Here is a 19857-nt window from a genome sequence, read left to right as displayed (position 1 = left end):
GCATCTAGCACTAATTAAACTATGTCAAGTGCGCCCTTAGATAAATAATAAGAAAATAAAAACTATATAAAGGCGAGTGAGTTCTATGTGTAAGATTGCGCTTCGTATCAGCAAGGGTTAAATTATCTTATAGGACTACATTGTGTTTAGGTTAACATAGAACCATGCATATATTTGCATATAACTAAGTATACATATGCAAATAATAGACATTTCTAAAAAAGTAAAACGTGCACTTATTTAATTTGATAAATATTTTTTTTTAAAAATAAACACGTTTGAGAAAAAAAATTGTTTTTTTTTTTTCAAGTAGAGGAACCAAAATTGGAAAAAAATATTAAATCGTTGTTTCTGCTCTGTCGAGTTTGGTGTTAATGATGAACCACGCTAAAAACATGAGGATTTGTGCATTAATTTTAGTGGTAAGTCAATTTATAATTAACGAATGTAAATAAATGTGTTTTAATACGATTTTAATCACGGTGGATTCAGCATTTATTTCTAAATTCAGCCGCGGATAAAAAAAATACTTCGGGAACTAAATCAACACCATGGAAAATAAATGTTATAGTTTATTTATAGTTTATAAAATATAATATAAGATCAGGTATGTGAACATTCTGGTGTGGTATATTACAGCCAAAGTTATGCCGCTAGTAAATATTAGAGTGACCGTTCCTGAATCGAGGCTCTTCTGCCTCAAGCTTTAAACCTGTGTCGGATATGCAGAGGCGCTGCCGGGAACTTTGGGGGAGGGTGAGGCGGGGGGGGGGGGGGGGGTCACTAAAAGTAAATATAATACTAGAGAATAGATCATGTGATTGAAATGCATAAATAAATATTATTTTCATAGATGGTTGAGGAGTTTTAAGTACTTGGGGATTGTTCACATTAAATAACACAAAGAGGAAGGTGTAATGTATTATTTTGTTATAGACCTATGTGGGTTGCGGACGTTTCTCTAGAGCAATAATAAATAACACTGCGGTTTATTTACTTTCAATTTTTTTAAATATTTCTGCAATGTAGAATGTTGGATGAGAATCTGACATGGATGGGTTAAAACTTATTTATTTAAAACATTATAAGGCTTTGATTTTGCTTCTAATAAAGATGTAACTGGTAAATTATTTCTCTGCATGTTTTATTTGGTTCCCTGAAAAATGCGCAACAAAAAATTGCTCAAACAGAAATACCAACTAATTATACTAATACACTTTAATGTTATCATATTTCGTTGAAAAGGGTTTTATTATGCTAAAATGTACATGTGTTCATTCTTTGTTAATGTCTATAAATACTCGATTTAAGAAAACAAAAATGCCTTTGCGCATTTTTATGTGCGCCGTTTTCCGTTGCGCAGTTTTCCATGGAGCATTTTTCCGGTCACCATTTTATATTTACACACAGTAACAGATACAGGATGGGTCATTTCCGGTACGATATCACAAGGGGGTCACCCAATGTACTAAAGCTTTGGTCAATTGGCATCACCCCCATTACAGATGGTGTTACCCTGTGTGTAATGATGAGTATAACTGTGAAAAGTGAAACATATATGAAAAAAATACAGCCTTTCTCATTAATTAAAATTAGACATTTTTGTTTCGGTGTAATCTCGTCGAGTGGTTTATATCTCACCCCGTTTAAAAAAACAAAACAACATTTGTACTACCCGATTGCAGAGTTTTGTCCAGGCATCTCTTCGGGTGGGGGGGGGGGGTGCTCAGTCAAGAAAGTCTATAGCCACCTCGAACGAAAAGGAATTTCCATAGAAAATATATACTTTTAACGGTGACCGCCTCGATTACGTGTGTATGCTTATAAAGATGTTACCAGAAGCGTCACAAGTTGTTTGTATGGGGGGGGGGGGTTTACGGAGCGCATCGGGTGTCACCCGACTTTGTGACGCCACTGATTGTTACTCATAAGGAATGATGATCTATGGTCATTTTTTAATGTTTCATCTCCTCTTAAACCAAATGTGTTATTTTTTAAATTAAATAAACTGACCCATTTAAAAAAAAAAACGCATTCAGACAACGTGTCGCTAACTCCAGTAAAGAAACACGCGAACTCTACTTCATCTACCTTGTAGATCACCTTGTAGTGAAAATGGCCCCAGACGTAAACCTAACACTCCACACACACCTGTGTTACATTGAGGTCGTCTGCTTTTAGGCCGCTTAACAAAATGTTTTCGCCACACCAGCAGAAACGAAAGACGAAAAAAAAAAAAAAAAAAAATATTGGGTTAACAATTGGGATTATCTTTATACTTCCAGGCGTCGTTTTGTTTAACTGAGATAAGCTGGCACCAGGTGGTTTAATCTGCTAGGGGTGGGGTGGGAGTAGGTAAAGAGGGGGGGGGGGGTGGTAGGGGTAAGGTAGGATTTGACTGTGGTGTGTGGCTCAGACAGAATGTGAGGGGTTGGGGTGTGGGGTTCAGGAAGAATGTGTGATGTTCAGGAAGAATGTGGGATGGAGGGGGGTTTGTGGTGTGGGGTTCAGGCAAAATTTGTGGGGCTCAGGAAGAATGTGTGGGGTCTGGGGTGTGGGGTTCAGGAAGAATGTGTGTGGTTGGGGTGTGGGGTTCAGGAAGAATGTGTGGGCTTGGGGTGTGGGGTTCAGGAAGAATGTGTGGGATTGGGGTGTGGGGTTCAGGAAGAATGTGTGTGGTCTGGTGTGGGGTTCAGGAAGAATGTGTGGGTTAGGGGAGTGGGGTTCAGGAAGAATGTGTGTGGTTGGGGTGTGGGGTTCAGGAAGAATGTGTGGGTTAGGGGAGTGGGGTTCAGGAAGAATGTGTGGGATTGGGGTGTGGGGTTCAGGAAGAATGTGTGTGGTCTGGTGTGGGGTTCAGGAAGAATGTGTGGGTTAGGGGTGTGGGGTTCAGGAAGAATGTGTGGGGCTGGGGTGTGGGGATCAGGAATACTGTGTGGGGCTGGGGTGTGGGGTTCAGGGAGAATGTGCGGGTATGGGGTGTGTAGGGGGGGCTCTGTTGGAGGGTGGCTATGGTGCTGATGGGGGCCCAAGTGGGTTTGACAGAGGGTGGGGGGGGGGGTTGGGTTCAAGTGGGACTTATGGAAGGAAGAACCTCGGGTGAAAGTCGAGTGTGTGAGGCGGGGGGTGGGGGGGGGGGTAGGCTTGTAGGAAGTCGTATTACCACTGCAGGAGGGGGTGGATGTTGGCAGGAAGTGGACTGGAAAGGTGCTAAGATGGAGTGGGGGGGGTGAAGGTAGGACGTGGGACAGATATGTCAGATAAAAAAAGCCAACATGGATGTGATTGTGTTGATGGGTTACCTGTATGAGCACAGGATGTAGCGCTAAAAATAACTTCCTCATACGCAACAATCATTAGATAGAACTCACGTGCTTAGATCAAGGTGTACTCACGCTGAAAGCAGGGGAAGGGATTAGCAGAATGGAGCTTCTCTCCTGTTCTGTGATAGCTTTTGTGGTAGGTAAGGTGTCCATTTTGTGGTAGGTAAGGTGTCCATTTTGTGGTAGGTAAGGTGTCCATTTTGTGGTAGGTAAGGTGTCCATTTTGTGGTAGGTAAGGTGTCCATTTTGTGGTAGGTAAGGTGTCCATTTTGTGGTAGGTAAGGTGTCCATTTTGTGGTAGGTCATTTTGTGGTAGGTAAGGTGTCCATTTTGTGGTAGGTAAGGTGTCCAATTTGTGGTAGGTAAGGTGTCCAATTTGTAGTAGGTCATTTTGTGGTAGGTAAGGTGTCCATTTTGTGGTAGGTCATTTTGTGGTAGGTAAGGTGTCCATTTTGTGGCAGGTTAGATGTCTATTTTGTGGTAGGTAAGGTGTCCATTTTGTGGTAGGTAAGGTGTCCATTTTGTGGTAGGTCATTTTGTGGTAGGTAAGGTGTCCATTTTGTGGTAGGTAAGGTGTCCATTTTGTGGTAGGTAAGGTGTCCATTTTGTGGTAGGTAAGGTGTCCATTTTGTGGTAGGTAAGGTGTCCATTTTGTGGTAGGTAAGGTGTCAATTTTGTGGTAGGTAAAATGTCCATTTTGTAGTAGGTAAGGTGTCCATTTTGTGGTAGGTAAGATGTCCATTTTGTGGTAGGTAAGGTGTCCATTTTGTGGTAGGTAAGGTGTCCAATTTGTGGTAGGTAAGGTGTCCATTTTGTGGTAGGTAAGGTGTCCATTTTGTGGTAGGTAAGGTGTCCATTTTGTGGTAGGTAAGGTGTCCATTTTGTGGTAGGTAAGGTGTCCATTTTGTGGTAGGTAAGGTGTCTATTTTGTGGTAGGTAAGGTGTCAATTTTGTGGTAGGTAAAATGTCCATTTTGTAGTAGGTAAGGTGTCCATTTTGTGGTAGGTAAGATGTCCATTTTGTGGTAGGTAAGGTGTCCATTTTGTGGTAGGTAAGGTGTCCATTTTGTGGTAGGTAAGGTGTCCATTTTGTGGTAGGTAAGGTGTCCATTTTGTGGTAGGTAAGGTGTCTATTTTGTGGTAGGTAAGGTGTCCATTTTGTGGTAGGTAAGGTGTCCATTTTGTGGTAGGTAAGGTGTCCATTTTGTGGTAGGTAAGGTGTCTATTTTGTGGTAGGTAAGGTGTCCATTTTGTGGTAGGTAAGGTGTCCATTTTGTGGTAGGTAAGGTGTCCATTTTGTGCAAGATGTCCATTATGTGCTAGGCAGGATGTCCATTTTATGAAAGCCACGATGTCACGCGTATTAAACATTTTGATTTAGAACGATGTCCAGTTAATTATCGATTTACGTTAAACTATGTCTGTTTTTAGATAGCTTAACAACATTTTTTGTATATTTATAGACAATTTTCAAACGTATTTCTATATGACCAAAAGCAACAAATGTCTTTGTTACAAAGTCATAGCTGTTGGTAGTTAAACATCGTGAGTTCTCTCAAGATTAGGATATTTTGCTCGCTATTAATCTTTTACTCTATATAAAACTCTGATTACATTTGTTTTTATATTTACGATATCCAAAAGTAAGTTAAGTAGACTTCTAAACACCAGGAAAAAAAAACTAATTTAAAATTGATTTGTTACTTTTTCTTCTAAGATTTCGCCGTGTACATATATCGGAGAACACCATCCTTGAACAACAGAGCATCAGTCGTATAATTTATATGATTACATTTACATATTTTATATTATAACCTAATTGCTGCGTTTGGGCTAGCTCATGTTTACTATATTCCTATTACTGTTGTCTGTTTGTTTCTACATTTTAATGATACACTTATATTTATATAGTTTTAATTGATTGTGTAACTTTTTACTGTTCTCAGCTTGCGTTGATCGGGAAATCCCATTCAAAGGCACCGCCTCCTAACTTTAAAAATCCCTATGAGAAACAGGAGAATAAATCGATGGACCAACTAATTACCGGAATGTTGGGTGGAATTGACAGTATGTAGGCCTATACATAAATCAATGTATATTACGAACTCATGTGTAGCTTTAGATAATTTATAAAAATAATTTAAAATATTTTAAAATTGATTTTATCAATAATACTTTTATCTTTTAAAAAATTGATTTCATCAAAAATACTTTAGTGTTTTTAAAAAAAAATGTATTTCATCAATAATACTTTTATCTTTAAAAAAATTGATTTCATCAATAATACTTTTATCTTTTAAAAAAAAAATGATTTCATCAATAATACTTATACCTTTTAAAAAATTGATGTCATCAATAATAATTTTATCTTTTAAAAAAATTGATGTTTATCGATAATATTTTTATCTTTTTTAAAAAAAGATGTTTTCATCAATAATACTTTTATCTTTTAAAAAAAAATGTATTTCATCAATAATAAACTTTTTTTTTTAAATTGATTTCATCAATAATACTTGTATCTTTAAAAAAAATTGATTTCATCAATAATACTTGTATCTATTTTAAAACCACCCAGTCGCCAACAACATGATCCTAGGAGACGCCGGGAAAATTCTGGCAGAGCTAGACATGTACCTCTCAGAGGGCCAGTTCCTCAGCATGTACCAACCGCCCAAAGCTGCGTATGTCCACTCATCTTTACGTCCACTCATGTTTACATCTTTGTCTTTTATTTACGTGACTGTTAAGTGAAACATGTACCAACCACCCAAAGCTGCGTACGTCCACTCATCTTCACATCTTTGTCTTTTATTTACGTGACTGTTTAGTGAGACATGTACCAACCACCCAAAGCTGCGTACGTCCACTCAACTTCACATATTTGTCTTTTATTTACGTGACTGTTAAGTGAAACATGTTTATAAACAACTGCATGCAGTTTTTGAAGGCTTCTCATCCCCTATAACAATCGCCACACGTCGTCACAAAAGCCGATCCTCCCATGTCTAAACATGATGTGACATTTGACCCCAGTCTAAACATGATGTGACATTTGACCCCAGTCTAAACATGATGTGACATTTGACCCCAGTCTAAACATGATGTGACATTTGACCCCAGTCTAAACATGATGTGACATTTGACCCCAGTCTAAACATGATGTGACATTTGACCCCAGTCTAAACATGATGTGACATTTGACCCCAGTCTAAACATGATGTGACATTTGACCTCAGTCTAAACATGATGTGACATTTGACCCCAGTCTAAACATGATGTGACATTTGACCCCAGTCTAAACATGATGTGACATTTGACCCGAGTCTAAACATGATGTGACATTTGACCCCAGTCTAAACATGATGTGACATTTGACCCGAGTCTAAACATGATGTGACATTTGACCCATGTCACGATATGACATTTGACCCATGTCAATATGTGACATTTGACCCATATCGCGACGTGACATTTTACCCATGAGAGGATGTGACATTTGACCCATGTGGCGATGTGACATTTGACCCATATCACGAGGTGACATTTGACTCATATCACGACGTGACATTGACCCATGTGACGATGTGACATTTGACCCATATCACCATATGACATCTACCCCCACAGGGAGATGGTGAACATGGGCATGATGCCCGCCCCCGTGGGTGTCCAGATGGACGAGAACTATTTCTTCTCGGACGAGTACGGCATCAGGAGCAAGCGGAAGGCGATCAGAGAGGAGACACTCAGGTGGACCAACGCGGAGATACCGTACTTGTTCGCCCAGGGCCATTTTAGTAAGTTACGGTAGTGACTGTTTTAGTAAGTTACGGCGATCAGAGAGGAGACACTCAGGTGGACCAACGCGGAGATACCGTACTTGTTCGCCCAGGGCCATTTTAGTAAGTTACGGTAGTGACTGTTTTAGTAAGTTACGGCGATCAGAGAGGAGACACTCAGGTGGACCAACGCGGAGATACCGTACTTGTTCGCCCAGGGCCATTTTAGTAAGTTACGGTAGTGACTGTTTTAGTAAGTTACGGCGATCAGAGAGGAGACACTCAGGTGGACCAACGCGGAGATACCGTACTTGTTCGCTCAGGGCCATTTTAGTAAGTTACGGTAGTGACGTGTTTTAGTAAGTTACGGCGATCAGAGAGGAGACACTCAGGTGGACCAACGCGGAGATACCGTATCTGTTCGCGCAGGGCCATTTTAGTAAGTTACGGTAAAGATATAACTGTAGTAGGTTACGGTAATCACATTTTAGTAAGTTACGGTAGTGACGTGTTTTAGTAAGTTACGGTATTCACATTTTAGAAAGTTACGTTAATGAAGTAACTGTAGTAGGTTACGGTAATCACGTTTTTAGTAAGTTACGGTAGCGACATGTTTTAATAAGTTACGGTTACGATGTATTTTTGTAAGTTACGTTAATGAAATATCTGAGTAAGTTACAGTCATGATGTCCTGGGTAATTTAGTTTTCAAATATTTAATAAGTTACGGAAAATGAAAAAAAATTAATAAGTTACATAATTCATAAATTTTTGTAAATTACATTATTCAAGTATTTTATTAAATTACGGTAATGATATATTTTGGAATGTCACAGAGTACTCGAATATTTCAGTCTGTTACGATATTGACAAATCTAAGTTACGGTTATGATATATTTTAGTTAACTAAGGTATTGACATATTTTAACAAGTTACGGTTTTGACATATTTTAGTACGTTACGGTAATGACATATTTTATTATGAAAATTGCAGTACTCGAATAAATTAAGTAAGTTACGATATTTTAGTAGGGCACAGGATTTGAATATTTTGGCAAGTTACGGAACTTAAATATTTTGGTAACCTACGTCACCTTGCTGTGTGCCGGATATTTTTACCCGAACAAAACTACTCAACGACCACTTGTCCGAAAATGTCCGAAAAACAAATTTAAAAAAAACAACAAACAACTGAATGCTAAAGAGACAAACTTACAACTTTTTCTTGCTCGATCCCCATCGTACTCTACACGGTGTTGGCCATGGTAGGCCTATGACAAAAGGTTGGCATACAAAACGACCACTTGGTCAAAGACCGATACCGACAAAGGCCGACAAGGGGAAAAGGCCGTCATGGAAAAAAGGCTAACAGACAATAGGTTGTGTACGAAAACGCCGACGAGAACAAAATTCGACACAGACAAAAGTCCGACTGACCAATGGCCGACAAACCAAAGGCCGACAAGGGGAAAAGACGCCACGGACAAAAACCCGACTGAACAATGACAGACGACCAAAACGCCGTAATGGATCCTTATTTAACGATCAAGACATCCCATCATTCTTTAGTGTTCCGTTAACTGACAATTATTTCGGAGCCTTCAGCTAAGTGTATGCAGCGATCGTGTGTTGATCGGTTGATGTAATTGTTCCAGCCAAGCCAGTATCTCTATGTACATGTATGTCTATGTACATGTATGTACGTGCAGAGGCGTCGCTAGGCGAGGGCGGGGGGGGGGGGGGGCGGATTGCACCGGGTGACACCATTTCGGGAGTTGACACCAAGACAAAAAACTGCAAGATTTATGGCATGAATGAGGGTTTTTTTGCCAGTTTAAAGAATGGTAAATAAGAATAATTAAAAAAAAAAAGGGGGGGGGGGTGACACCAACTGCAAAATTTTCGTATAAAATAAAGGGGGGGGGGGTGACACGATGAGGCGCAGCACCGGGTGACACCCGACCTATCGACGTCACTGTGTACATGTATCTCAATGTACTTGTATGTCTATGTACATGTATCTATGTACAGCCTTGGTGTCAACCCCCTAAATGGTGTCGCCCGGTGCGTTCCGCACCCCCGCCCCCCCTCGCTACGCCTCCGCATGTATGTCTATGTATATGTATGTCTATGTACATATATGTCTATGTACATGTATGTCTATGTCACAGCCAAGGGAGAAGAGTACATGATGAGGCGAGCTATGACGGAGTGGGAACGTTACACCTGTATGAAATTTAGACCGGCCACAACCTCTGACAAGAACAGCGTCAGGTTCCAAGGCGGAGTAGGGTAGGTGGAGTAGAGTAGGTTTTGTATTTCGTTATGTCGAGTAGGTTTTATAGGTCGCTATGTCGAGTAGATTTTATATGTCGCTATGTTGATTAGGTTTTATATGTAGCTAGGTATATCGCTATTTAGTATTTTTTTTACGTCGCTATGTCGAGTAGGCTTTATGTTGTGTATGATTTGTGTATCGATCTACAAATGTTTAAATTGATTTGTGTATCGATCTACAGGTGTAACTCAATGCTGGGGATGTACGGCGGTGTGCAGATTTTGAACCTTCAGTCACCAGGATGTAGATTTGTAAGTTATATATATATATATATATATATATATATATATATATATATATATATATATATATATATATATATATATATATATATATTATATATATATATATATATATATATATATATATATATATATATATATATATATATATATGTGTATGTGTGTGTGTGCGCGTGTGTATGTGGTTTTAACAACATTAGCCTCAGATCAAGTACCATATGTATTAGTACAGTGGGGTCAAACTTGGGAGGTCGGTGGGAGGGGGGTGCTGTCCGCAACGGGTGATACCATTTAAGGGTGACACCATGACGAATATTCTTAAAATTTACTGTCAAGGTTTTATCTAGTTACAATAACAATAAAAAAAGGGGGGGGGGGGGGTTGGGAGGGAGGAGGGGTGACACCAAAACAAAAAATTCTAAATTATTGTATGGAGTGGTGAGTGACACCGTCAGTTACCGGGGTCCACTCAACCTGGTGACGCCACTGTGTTAATATAAAAGGTTTTTACACTTGTTTCATGTATTTAGACATAGAAAAAAAAAACTTGCATGAGACGTAATATTAAAACATTATTGTAATGTTAAAGTGTGCTCTTTAGACCAGGATGTGTCAGCACAAGGACACTCAGACGGATGAAGAAATTTTTTTTATACTATTTTTTTTTTGAGTCATAGAGAAGGATAGTTTGTGTCTTGTGGAAATGGCTAGCTGTGGTCTTTAAGTTTAAGTGGGTGCTTTATGGCCGGATATGTTAACACGGGCTCACTTAGAAAGATGGGACATTTTTTGATACATTTTTTATACTAAAAAGGGCTGTAGGTCTACTTGATATAATTGTTGGATATTTGACCCTAGAAAGGGGCTGTAGGTCTACTTGATATAATGGTTGGAACTTTGATCCTAGAAAGGGACTGAAGGTCTACTTGATATAATGGTTGGAACTTTGATCCTAGAAAGGGACTGTAGGTCTACTTGATATAATGGTTGGAACTTTGATCCTAGAAAGGGGCTGTAGGTCTACTTGATATAATGGTTGGAACTTTGATCCTAGAAAAGGACTGTAGGTCTACTTGATATAATGGTTGGAACTTCGATCCTAGAAAGGGGCTGTAGGTCTACTTGATATAATGGTTGGAACTTTGATCCTAGAAAGGGACTGTAAAATTAAAGTTCCCTTTTCCATTCAGACGGTTCATGGGGCAAATGAAGTAGAGTTCACTTGTTTCTGTCACCATGGCATACGAAGGTATAGTGTCACCAGCCATAAGCCCAGCCACCTTTACTTTACATAATGTAAGACAGGTACCCATCAGAGCTGAGTGGACTCAGAGAGGACTGTACCTGATAACATGGGTTAGCCTTTGATCGCAGAAAGGGTTGTAACTCATATATTATTTAAATTTTGACCCCAGAAAGTGCTGCACCGGATCTAATTGCTTAACCTTTGACCCCCAGAAAGGGCTGTACCTACACGAGATCGGCCACGCCATCGGTCTAGTCCACGAGCACCAGCTGCCCGACAGAGACAACTACATCAGCATCCTCTACCACAACGTCGAGCCGCACATGCGCATCTGGTTCAACAAGTACTCAACCGCCGAGGTCAACCAGATGCGCGTGCCTTATGAGTACTCGTCCGTCATGCACTACGGTGTCACGGTGAGTCACCAATTGGGTTAGCCGTACCGCGTGGAGGAAAAAGGGGGTGAAAGAAGGGGTGGGGTTTGGTTGACCCCTGGGGGGACATACGACACCACGACACGTGGATGGAGTGTGTCGGTATTTTTCGGGGAGCACAAAGAAACGGCACGCGCCGGTGGTAGTTTAAAAAAATGGATTGGATGAAAGACGGACTACAATAAAGTGGAAACAATCATCATCGTGAAAAAAAGGTGGGAAGAGTTGAAGAATGAACTTAATTAGGACAGGATGGAGGGGAGGGGTGGTGGGGTATAAAGGAAGGAGTCGTGAAGTGGAACTGGAGAGGGTCGGGTGTTAAGCTTTGTAGAAAACATTTTCTAAAAATAGACGTCCGGTTGTTGTTTTTAAGTAGGGCCTATTCTAATAAGGTCAGGCTTCTATTATTGAGGTCTTTTTTTATATTAATGACCAAAAAAAACAACAACAAATTTCTTTATTAGAATTAAGTTTGCTGTGTTAAAATAAGAAAAAAAATATATTGTACAGGAGTTTTATTAAATAAATTAATCAAATATTAAACAAAAGATGCATGACATCAAATAATGAGCACATCACTAACTAATATAATTTGATAGCTAATGTTTTTTTTTGTACGCGATACCAATTTTAAGGTTAATGAAATCTAGTTATTGGTCATTACATTGGTCATTACATTGGTCATTACATTGGTCATTACATTGGTCATTACATTGGTCATTACATTGGTCATTACATTGGTCATTACATTTGTATTACATTGATCATTGCATTGGTCATTAGATTGGTCATGAGATTTGTCATTACATTTATATTACATTGTTTCATTCATCACAATTACTCACACTTTCATAATGCACGTGTCAAGTCACTGAAATGTACAAAAGGTTATTTTAACTTAAAAAACCAACTGTAAGTACGTCCGGTAACTCCTTGTATGTCCTGTTCAATTAACAACAGAGAGTTATCCTCCTTTGTTCGGACACCGCATTAAACATGACACAACAAAGAAACAAAGAAATTTCCTGTAGCCCTATCTAGTTATATCATGTTATATTCAGTTATGACATCCACGTAGACTTCCCTCACTTATATAATAGTTCTCACAAAACGAGGCTATATTTAGCAACTTTCATTGAGTAATTTTGTTGCAATGTACATAGTTTGTGTGCAGGATGTATAGACATAGTCACTCTCCCATAAAACATTAGACACATATACTCCCCCTTCCCCTTAGTTATTTAGATTTTCTATCACAACTTCTTCTTGTTTGTTATCTGTGTTTATTCTAATGTTTTTCATTTGCTTTTACTGAAGTCCAACCTGACTAGAAAATGAGTCTAGTTAAGACGTTTTGTTTTGCATTTCCCTTGCCCTAAGACAACACATTAATACTCTTCCTTCCATAAGACAGACATTGTCATTGACTAACATTCCCCAAAGACACATGTATTGAAAGACGTTTCCGTCCCCCATTACATTGCGACATTTCTGTCTCCATTACATACAGAGATTTCTGTCCCCCATTACATACAGGCATTTCTGTCCCCCATTACATAAAGACCTGTCTGTCCCCCATTACATAAAGACATTTCTGTCCCCCATTACATAAAGACATGTCTGTCCCCATTACATAAAGGCATGTCTGTCCCCCATTACATAAAGACATGTGTATTCCCCCATTACATAAAGACATGTGTATTCCCCCATTACATAAAGACATGTCTGTCCCCATTACATAAAGACATGTCTGTCCCCATTACATAAAGACATGTCTATCCCCCATTACATAAAGACATGTCTGTCCCCCATTACATACACACATTTCTGTCCCCCATTACATAAATATATGTGTATTCCCCTGTCAGGCATTCTCCATAGGCGATGAGAGACAGACAATTCAGGCCCACGACAGGTCGAAAGAGGAATCCATTGGCAAAGTTTATCTCAAGGAGCTGGCGTACACAGATGTGTACATAGTCAACCTCATGTACAACTGTTCTGGTAAGCTAGACACAAATGTTCTGATATGTTCTGACACACATGTTCTGGTAATTTCCTTCCACTATCGTAGTTATAACCAAAGAATTTACCGAAACTAGATCTTCATACTTGTTTACATTAAAACATCATTACAAACAATATAATCCATATCATTATACGGCACCCCGGGCAGATGAAGCTCATTAGCAGAAGACAGCAAGCCATCCAGGAGAAACAACTCCAAAATCAAACAACTGCTGCCTTGTAGTTTGTTCTTGGTGTGACAAAGGCTTTGGGAAGCAAATCTAGAAAGAAAAGCAGGCTGAAATGGAGTTAACGGCCTCAATGGCGCATAACATGTAACCTATGTTCCCTATAAGATGTGCGGTTGCGCGGCCGCGCAGTAGTTTTGAACCTGCAGCGAAGTCATTTTGTAAAATACATATCCTTGTATAAGACTTTAAGAACACTGCGCTCACAAAATAACACGTTGGACACTAGCTTTCTTCTTAGATGGAACATTAATTTGTGTTGAAGTAAACCCCCTTACAATTAAAAACGAAGAAGAATGGGTGAATTATTGGGCAGGAAACAAACAAATTTTAAAAAAATCGAATAAAAATATTTAAATAGTTCAAACAACGATATTTGAATAAATATCTAAGCTACACATTATTTTGTACCGTGTATGAGAAGTGTTCACCAATATTATGTTGACCATATTTACGATGCACATGTTGTTTGTACCGTGTATGAGTAGTGTTCACCAATGTTGTGTTCACTAGGTCACTGCCCAGACCAAAACAAATGCGGGTCAGACGGCCATCTTGACCAGAACTGTAACTGTATCTGTCGGGACGGGAGTTCGGATTGTGACCGGACCAAACAGGTCAAAAATGACGGTAAGTTCAAAGTTCAAAGTTGTCATCCCCACATTCAAGTATTTTTATTTATTTTTAACGCATACAAATTTACATATTTTACAGTAATTTGATTATTGTGGAAGTAATGTGACTTTTGCAAGGTTCAAATCCTTACGAAGACAGGGATTTTGTATGGCTCGAAGGAGAGTGGCGACCGGGGGTGAGGGGGAATGGGGGGGGGGGGGGGGGGGTGAAGGAAATAGAGGTGTATTTGTGAAGAAAAAACAGAGGGTGGTTTGTGGAAAGTTTGATGACGATCGTTGTTTTGGTATCGATTTAGGATTAGGGCTATGATTGGCTATATTGAAGTCATAAGGCACACGTTGGAATCAATAAGAAAAAGTAGTTTCATTATATTTATAAATATATAGGTACTATTTAAATGTGCGTGTGAATAATCATTCCATATATTTAAAAAATTAATAAAAACAGTGGTTGAGGGACAGCAGCTATGTGTGGGGTTTACCAATACCTTATAGGGCCATTTAGGGGGGGGGGGTGGTCATCCATTTATGACGTCCACAAATATTTCAGATTTTAGCCCCCACCCCCCTTCCACTTTCGATGAATTCTCCCCCCCCCCACCCCGATGTGGACTTCCACAAAAATGTAATAGAACTCTCAAAACTTACTACCAACTTACAATTTTTTAAAAACACTGGATTGTCGTTTTAGCTTCAATTTTACATGCTGAATACGAGTTTTAATTTTTGTTTAAAAATGTAATAACTTCCATCTTAAATTCAACATGTGGACGTCCACATGGAACCGACCCTCCCCCCCCCCCCCCCAACCCACTCCGTGAGGACTTCATAATTGATGATCCCTTATTTTAATGTCTTTTTAAAAAAAAGATAATAGTTTTTTTTTAAAATGTATTTTTTCTTGCTACGCTTCCAACTTGCTTTAGGGCATATTTGTGTGGTGTTTGTGTGGAATGTTAGTGTGGGGTGTTTGTATGGGATGTTTGTGTGGGGTGTTTGTGTGGGATGTTTGTATGGGATGTTTGTGTGGGGTGTTTGTGTGAGGTACAAAAATTCGATCTAGCCCCATATAATTATAAAATGTCTCCCACTTGTGTTCCATCGAGATCTCGTCTTTTCTCTCAATGTCTTCCACTTTTATCACAACGAGATCTCGTATTTTTCCTCTCTGTCTTCCATATTGTGTTCCAACGAGATCTCGTCTTTTCTCTCAATGTCTTCCATATTATGTCCCAACAAGATCTCGTCTTTTCTCTCAGCCACCTGCGTGAACACTTACGACAGCTGGGCCTGCTACATCTGGGCCAATCAGGGCGAGTGTGAGCGGAACCCACTCTACATGAGCACCTACTGCACAAAGGCGTGTGGGAAATGTGGGCCAGAGGCGCAGGCTCAAGGTGGGTAGTTATTTATGGCTCTGCGCGTGCGCGCGTGTGTGTGTGTGTGGGGGGGGGGGTCTCCTTTGTTTTGGGTGGGGTAGGGAAGGGTAGTTAATAACACGGAGAGTGCAATATGTTGTGTACCTGATACAGTCAGTGGCGGAACTAGAAAAAATGGGCCACCCCGCAAAAAATTTTTTTGGGCCCCCCATATATATATATATATATATATATATATATATATATATATATATATATATATATATATATATATATATATATATATATATATATATATATATATATATATATATATATATATATATATATATATATATATATAAACACAATACGAACATAAGATACTCATTTCTGGCCTGATCGGGTTTTGAAAAAAAAAATTCAATTAAATCTAATCACAACAACATGTCATGTGTATCAGTGGCGGAACTAAAAAAAAAGCCCCCCCCCCCCCCCCGAAGAATTTTTTTGGGCCCCTATATATATATATATATATATATATATATATATATATATATATATATATATATATATATATATATATATATATATATATATATATATAAAACAAGGTTCGCTCTCAATTTTTAAAAAATTCCATCTGGTACACGAATAAATCAGAGGTTTTCCAACACACGAGCTGGCCCCTTTCTAAATCTAGTCCAACACACCAAACTGAGGCTTTCATCAAAACGTTACTAACCGTGTGCCCTGTTTTCCAGAAGTTGAATTAAATGTTAACAATGTCGGCAGTTCATTTCTTGGATCTTAGGGCGCGGGTTTGTCCACACTACCAACTAGACACGCCAAGGCATGCTGTAAATCCCTCGGCGACGGCCCAGGTGTCAGGGGAGTCACGGGGCTCTTGGAGCTACCGGTTACATTACTGCACGGGTGATGGGTGTGACACATTATTTCTTCCGGCAGAGCTCCCCCCTCCCCTCCCCCGAAAACAGTCTACCCTGGAAGAAACATTGGTGCGAGACCTAATTAGATTTAGTCATCGAGTGTAGTAGCGAGACTTATTCCTAGTGTTGTGGGAACTTTTAAACGACTGTCTGTGGGGGCCAACTTGCTCATATGTGATGCGCTCAGGATGACACTGACGCCAGTTGTATTCAAGTAGTAACCTCATCGGCTTATGCAGGATCACGGGGCGCTAAATCACATATTTCCGTTAGGAGTCCCCACTCAAATATGTACAAATGTTAGGCCTATGACAGAAACCTTTGCGGGGCTGTACTCAACAGCTTCCCAAGTTTTCATGGCGATTGGGTGAATGATGCACTAATGCATAATAATAATAGAGAGAAAAATGTTTTTCACATGTACAACTGTATGTGGCCAGGTCACGCGTTGGATAACCTTCTGATTTAGGGGAGGGGGGATTAACAAAAAGCCAGACCCTCACACACCCCCACCTCAATGACTATTAATAATGTTCAATTAATTCTAAACGTTCTAATTAAATTATAAATAATTATATAAAAAATAATCTTACCTGCCCTGTTTTGTGAATTAGATGTGCCTAATACTATGAAAGTAAATTAATATGTGTTGACTAGATCTAGTGCTGTCTAGTGTCTGACAAAATGTGCTGAAGTGGTGAATCGTACGGTTAGGAAGTAGTTCATAAACGATACATTTATCTCCTCGATACTTGTGAGGTTGAGAAAGAGGGATGGGATAGGGGTCGGCGCGGGAAAAAACTTGAAAGGGACAACAAAACGCCTTGATCTATGTACGCCAGCATCGCCCATTGTAAAACTTACTCATGGGAGATAATTTGAAGTATAGGCCTTAAAAGTTTACTATATTTCTTGTAAAATAAAAAACAAGTAAACGTATATAAAACTGAAGTTTCTAGTATTATATTATTTTTTTAAATTATTTGTACGATACAAGATAGTACAGGATACAAATTCAACCACTATCACAAACACATATTAACATTGAAAAATGTATAATGGATTTCGGGTCCCCTACCAATGCCGCAAATAATAACCGCGCATCATGAAAGTATTGAAAGCCCACTTCATATGTAGCGGCTTTTCGTGTTATGGACTTTGTTGTTTTTTTAAAAAGAATTTTGCCGGCGACAGCGTGTGTTTGATTGTAGGGAAATAGAACTCGGCCTTGACGATGGTTAAAAAATACAACTATAAATAACTGTTTTTAATATGTAAAGAATTTGTCGACAATTTTTAACCCGCTTTTTGGTCCCCATCCCCTGCCCCATCCGCCACAGTATACTTTGGAGGATCGGTCAAACAGTTACGTGTCCTCTATTTAGCTATCAAAGGGAGGGGGGGGGGGGGGCAACGAGTCAAAGAAGTAATTCAAAATTTGAAGAGTTGCCTATATTTTACACTGTAGTTTGTGTAATGATGTAATGGATTTTATCTTTTGCGGAAGAGCGTGGTATAGTGACTGTAAAATAAAGATAATCGTACCGCAGCTACAGTGTTTTTCTTTTACAAACCAAATATTAAGGCAAAAATTAAATTCAAAATTTAAAAAAAAAAAAAAATTTTGGTCAGCCGTGGGCCCCTAAACGGCCTTCCCCCCTCCCCCCCCCCCCCCCGCGCATTGCGGGGTCTGGCGGGACTGTAGTTCCGCCCCTGTTCATCAGGTAGAGATGCCTGGAAGAAACTCTGTTCGTTAATCTATGCATTACATCTTATTGTAAGAGTAAGGGTGTGGTGAGGGGTAGAAGTGAGGGGTAGGGGGGAGGGGGGGGGGAGAGAGTTGGGAAAGGAAGGGGACAAGAAAGCGCCGATAAACATCTACATCAATAGTGCCGACTTTTTCTGATCGTCTAGAAGACCAGGATAGTCGCCTCGCCGCAACATTTCCCCAGCCCGATTTCAAAGCGTACCGGCACAGTCAAATTTCAGATGCTTCGTCTTTGAAGTTGTCTATATGTCTGGCGGTCTCTCGAGCTATAGTCAGTGCATTTTTCTCAAAGACGTTTGCCGACTATCGTGTTTGTTTGTAACTGTAGAAGAAAGATAACTCGACCTCCACCTAATTTTTTTTATTTTTTTAAAATAATTTAGCCAGGATTTTTGGGCCCCCAATTGGTCTGGGCCCCCCCGCATTGCGGGGTCTGGCGGCACTGTAGTTCCGCCCCTGGATACAGTATGTGTTTTATGAGAAAGATTTAGTTTCAGATAAAAGTTTTAAATAAAGCAGAATGTACATCCCATCTATGAGACAAAACATCGATACACGTCATCTATTTAACAAGACACCCCTACACCATTAACCTACATCAAATGTAATAAAACACCCCTACACTATTAACTGACATAACCCACTGACCCAAATGTGCTGACCACTACACAGCTAGATGACCCCTGAATCTACACATCCGATCAAAAAAAAAACGTAACACGCATGCCACTATAGTTAACGACAGCAGTGGTCTTTTGAATGAAACGTTAAAGTACCTCAAGGTGGGGGGGGGGGGGGGAAGGGGGGGGGGTGGAGAAATAGGGGCATAGACATAGGAATCTGGAAAGGAAAGGGAGGGGGGGGTAAAAAACAACAAAATTCTTTCAGATCCAGGCTAGCTGTACAGAGATACCTCTAAATATGCAGTATAAATTTCTGCACCATGATGGGAGAAGTTAATAATTTCGCATTTTATGTTGATCATCTTACAATTAACCCTTGAACTATCCTCTCCGTGACTCTGCCAGGAAAAAACTCCATTATGTGGCCTTGGCAATGGTTCCCCTCTTTTGCCAACATAATACCCAAAAAGTGGAGAGCTCTAGGTGAACCAGTAGTTATTGTTCTTGAAACCCGGAGTTATCGGACCTTGCTTGTAGTTGTTTCCCTGCTTGCCTAGTTGTTGTTGTATGCATAAATCCTAATGTTGTATTGACCAATTTGGTCATATACTGAGTAGATTTTTACCATAACTTGGTGGTCTTGATGCATGGGGATAGATTGTAACTATTTGTTACGATTTATTGTTGCAGCTGTAACTATTTGTTACGATTTAATGTTGTAACTGTAGCTATTACGATTTAATGTTGTAACTGTAGCTATTACGATTTAATGTTGTAACTGTAACTATTTGTTACGATTTTATGTTGCAACTGTAACTATTTGTTACGATTTAATGTTGTAACTGTAACTATTTGTTACGATTTAATGTTGCAACTGTAACTATTTGTTACGATTTAATGTTGTAAGT

General features: G+C 39.5%; 1 protein-coding gene across 2 annotated transcripts in view; it reads left to right on the top strand.

Moving 5' to 3' along the window:
• The first annotated feature begins 299 nt into the window (after window positions 1-299).
• The window catches only part of LOC131927175 (zinc metalloproteinase nas-15), a 29464-nt gene continuing 9906 nt past the window's right edge, over window positions 300-19857 (top strand). The window contains exons 1-11 of one of the 2 annotated variants that reach the window (XM_059282895.1): window positions 300-422; window positions 5269-5389; window positions 5898-6003; window positions 6950-7119; window positions 9272-9392; window positions 9620-9689; window positions 11139-11342; window positions 13229-13364; window positions 14129-14245; window positions 15510-15647; window positions 19355-19432. In XM_059282895.1, coding sequence (XP_059138878.1) covers window positions 375-422; window positions 5269-5389; window positions 5898-6003; window positions 6950-7119; window positions 9272-9392; window positions 9620-9689; window positions 11139-11342; window positions 13229-13364; window positions 14129-14245; window positions 15510-15647; window positions 19355-19432 — 1309 coding nt within the window. In that variant the 5' untranslated portion in view covers window positions 300-374. Of the gene's footprint in view, window positions 423-3373; window positions 3460-5268; window positions 5390-5897; window positions 6004-6949; window positions 7120-9271; window positions 9393-9619; window positions 9690-11138; window positions 11343-13228; window positions 13365-14128; window positions 14246-15509; window positions 15648-19354; window positions 19433-19857 lie in introns of those variants that run through there. The other variant, XM_059282896.1, reaches the window with a different exon arrangement.

The sequence above is a fragment of the Physella acuta genome, unplaced genomic scaffold (genome assembly GCF_028476545.2).
Source record: "Physella acuta isolate Inbredline_101_S28 unplaced genomic scaffold, ASM2847654v3 ptg001379l, whole genome shotgun sequence".
NCBI lineage: Eukaryota > Metazoa > Mollusca > Gastropoda > Physidae > Physella > Physella acuta.
This window is presented reverse-complemented; position numbering and strand designations above follow the sequence as displayed.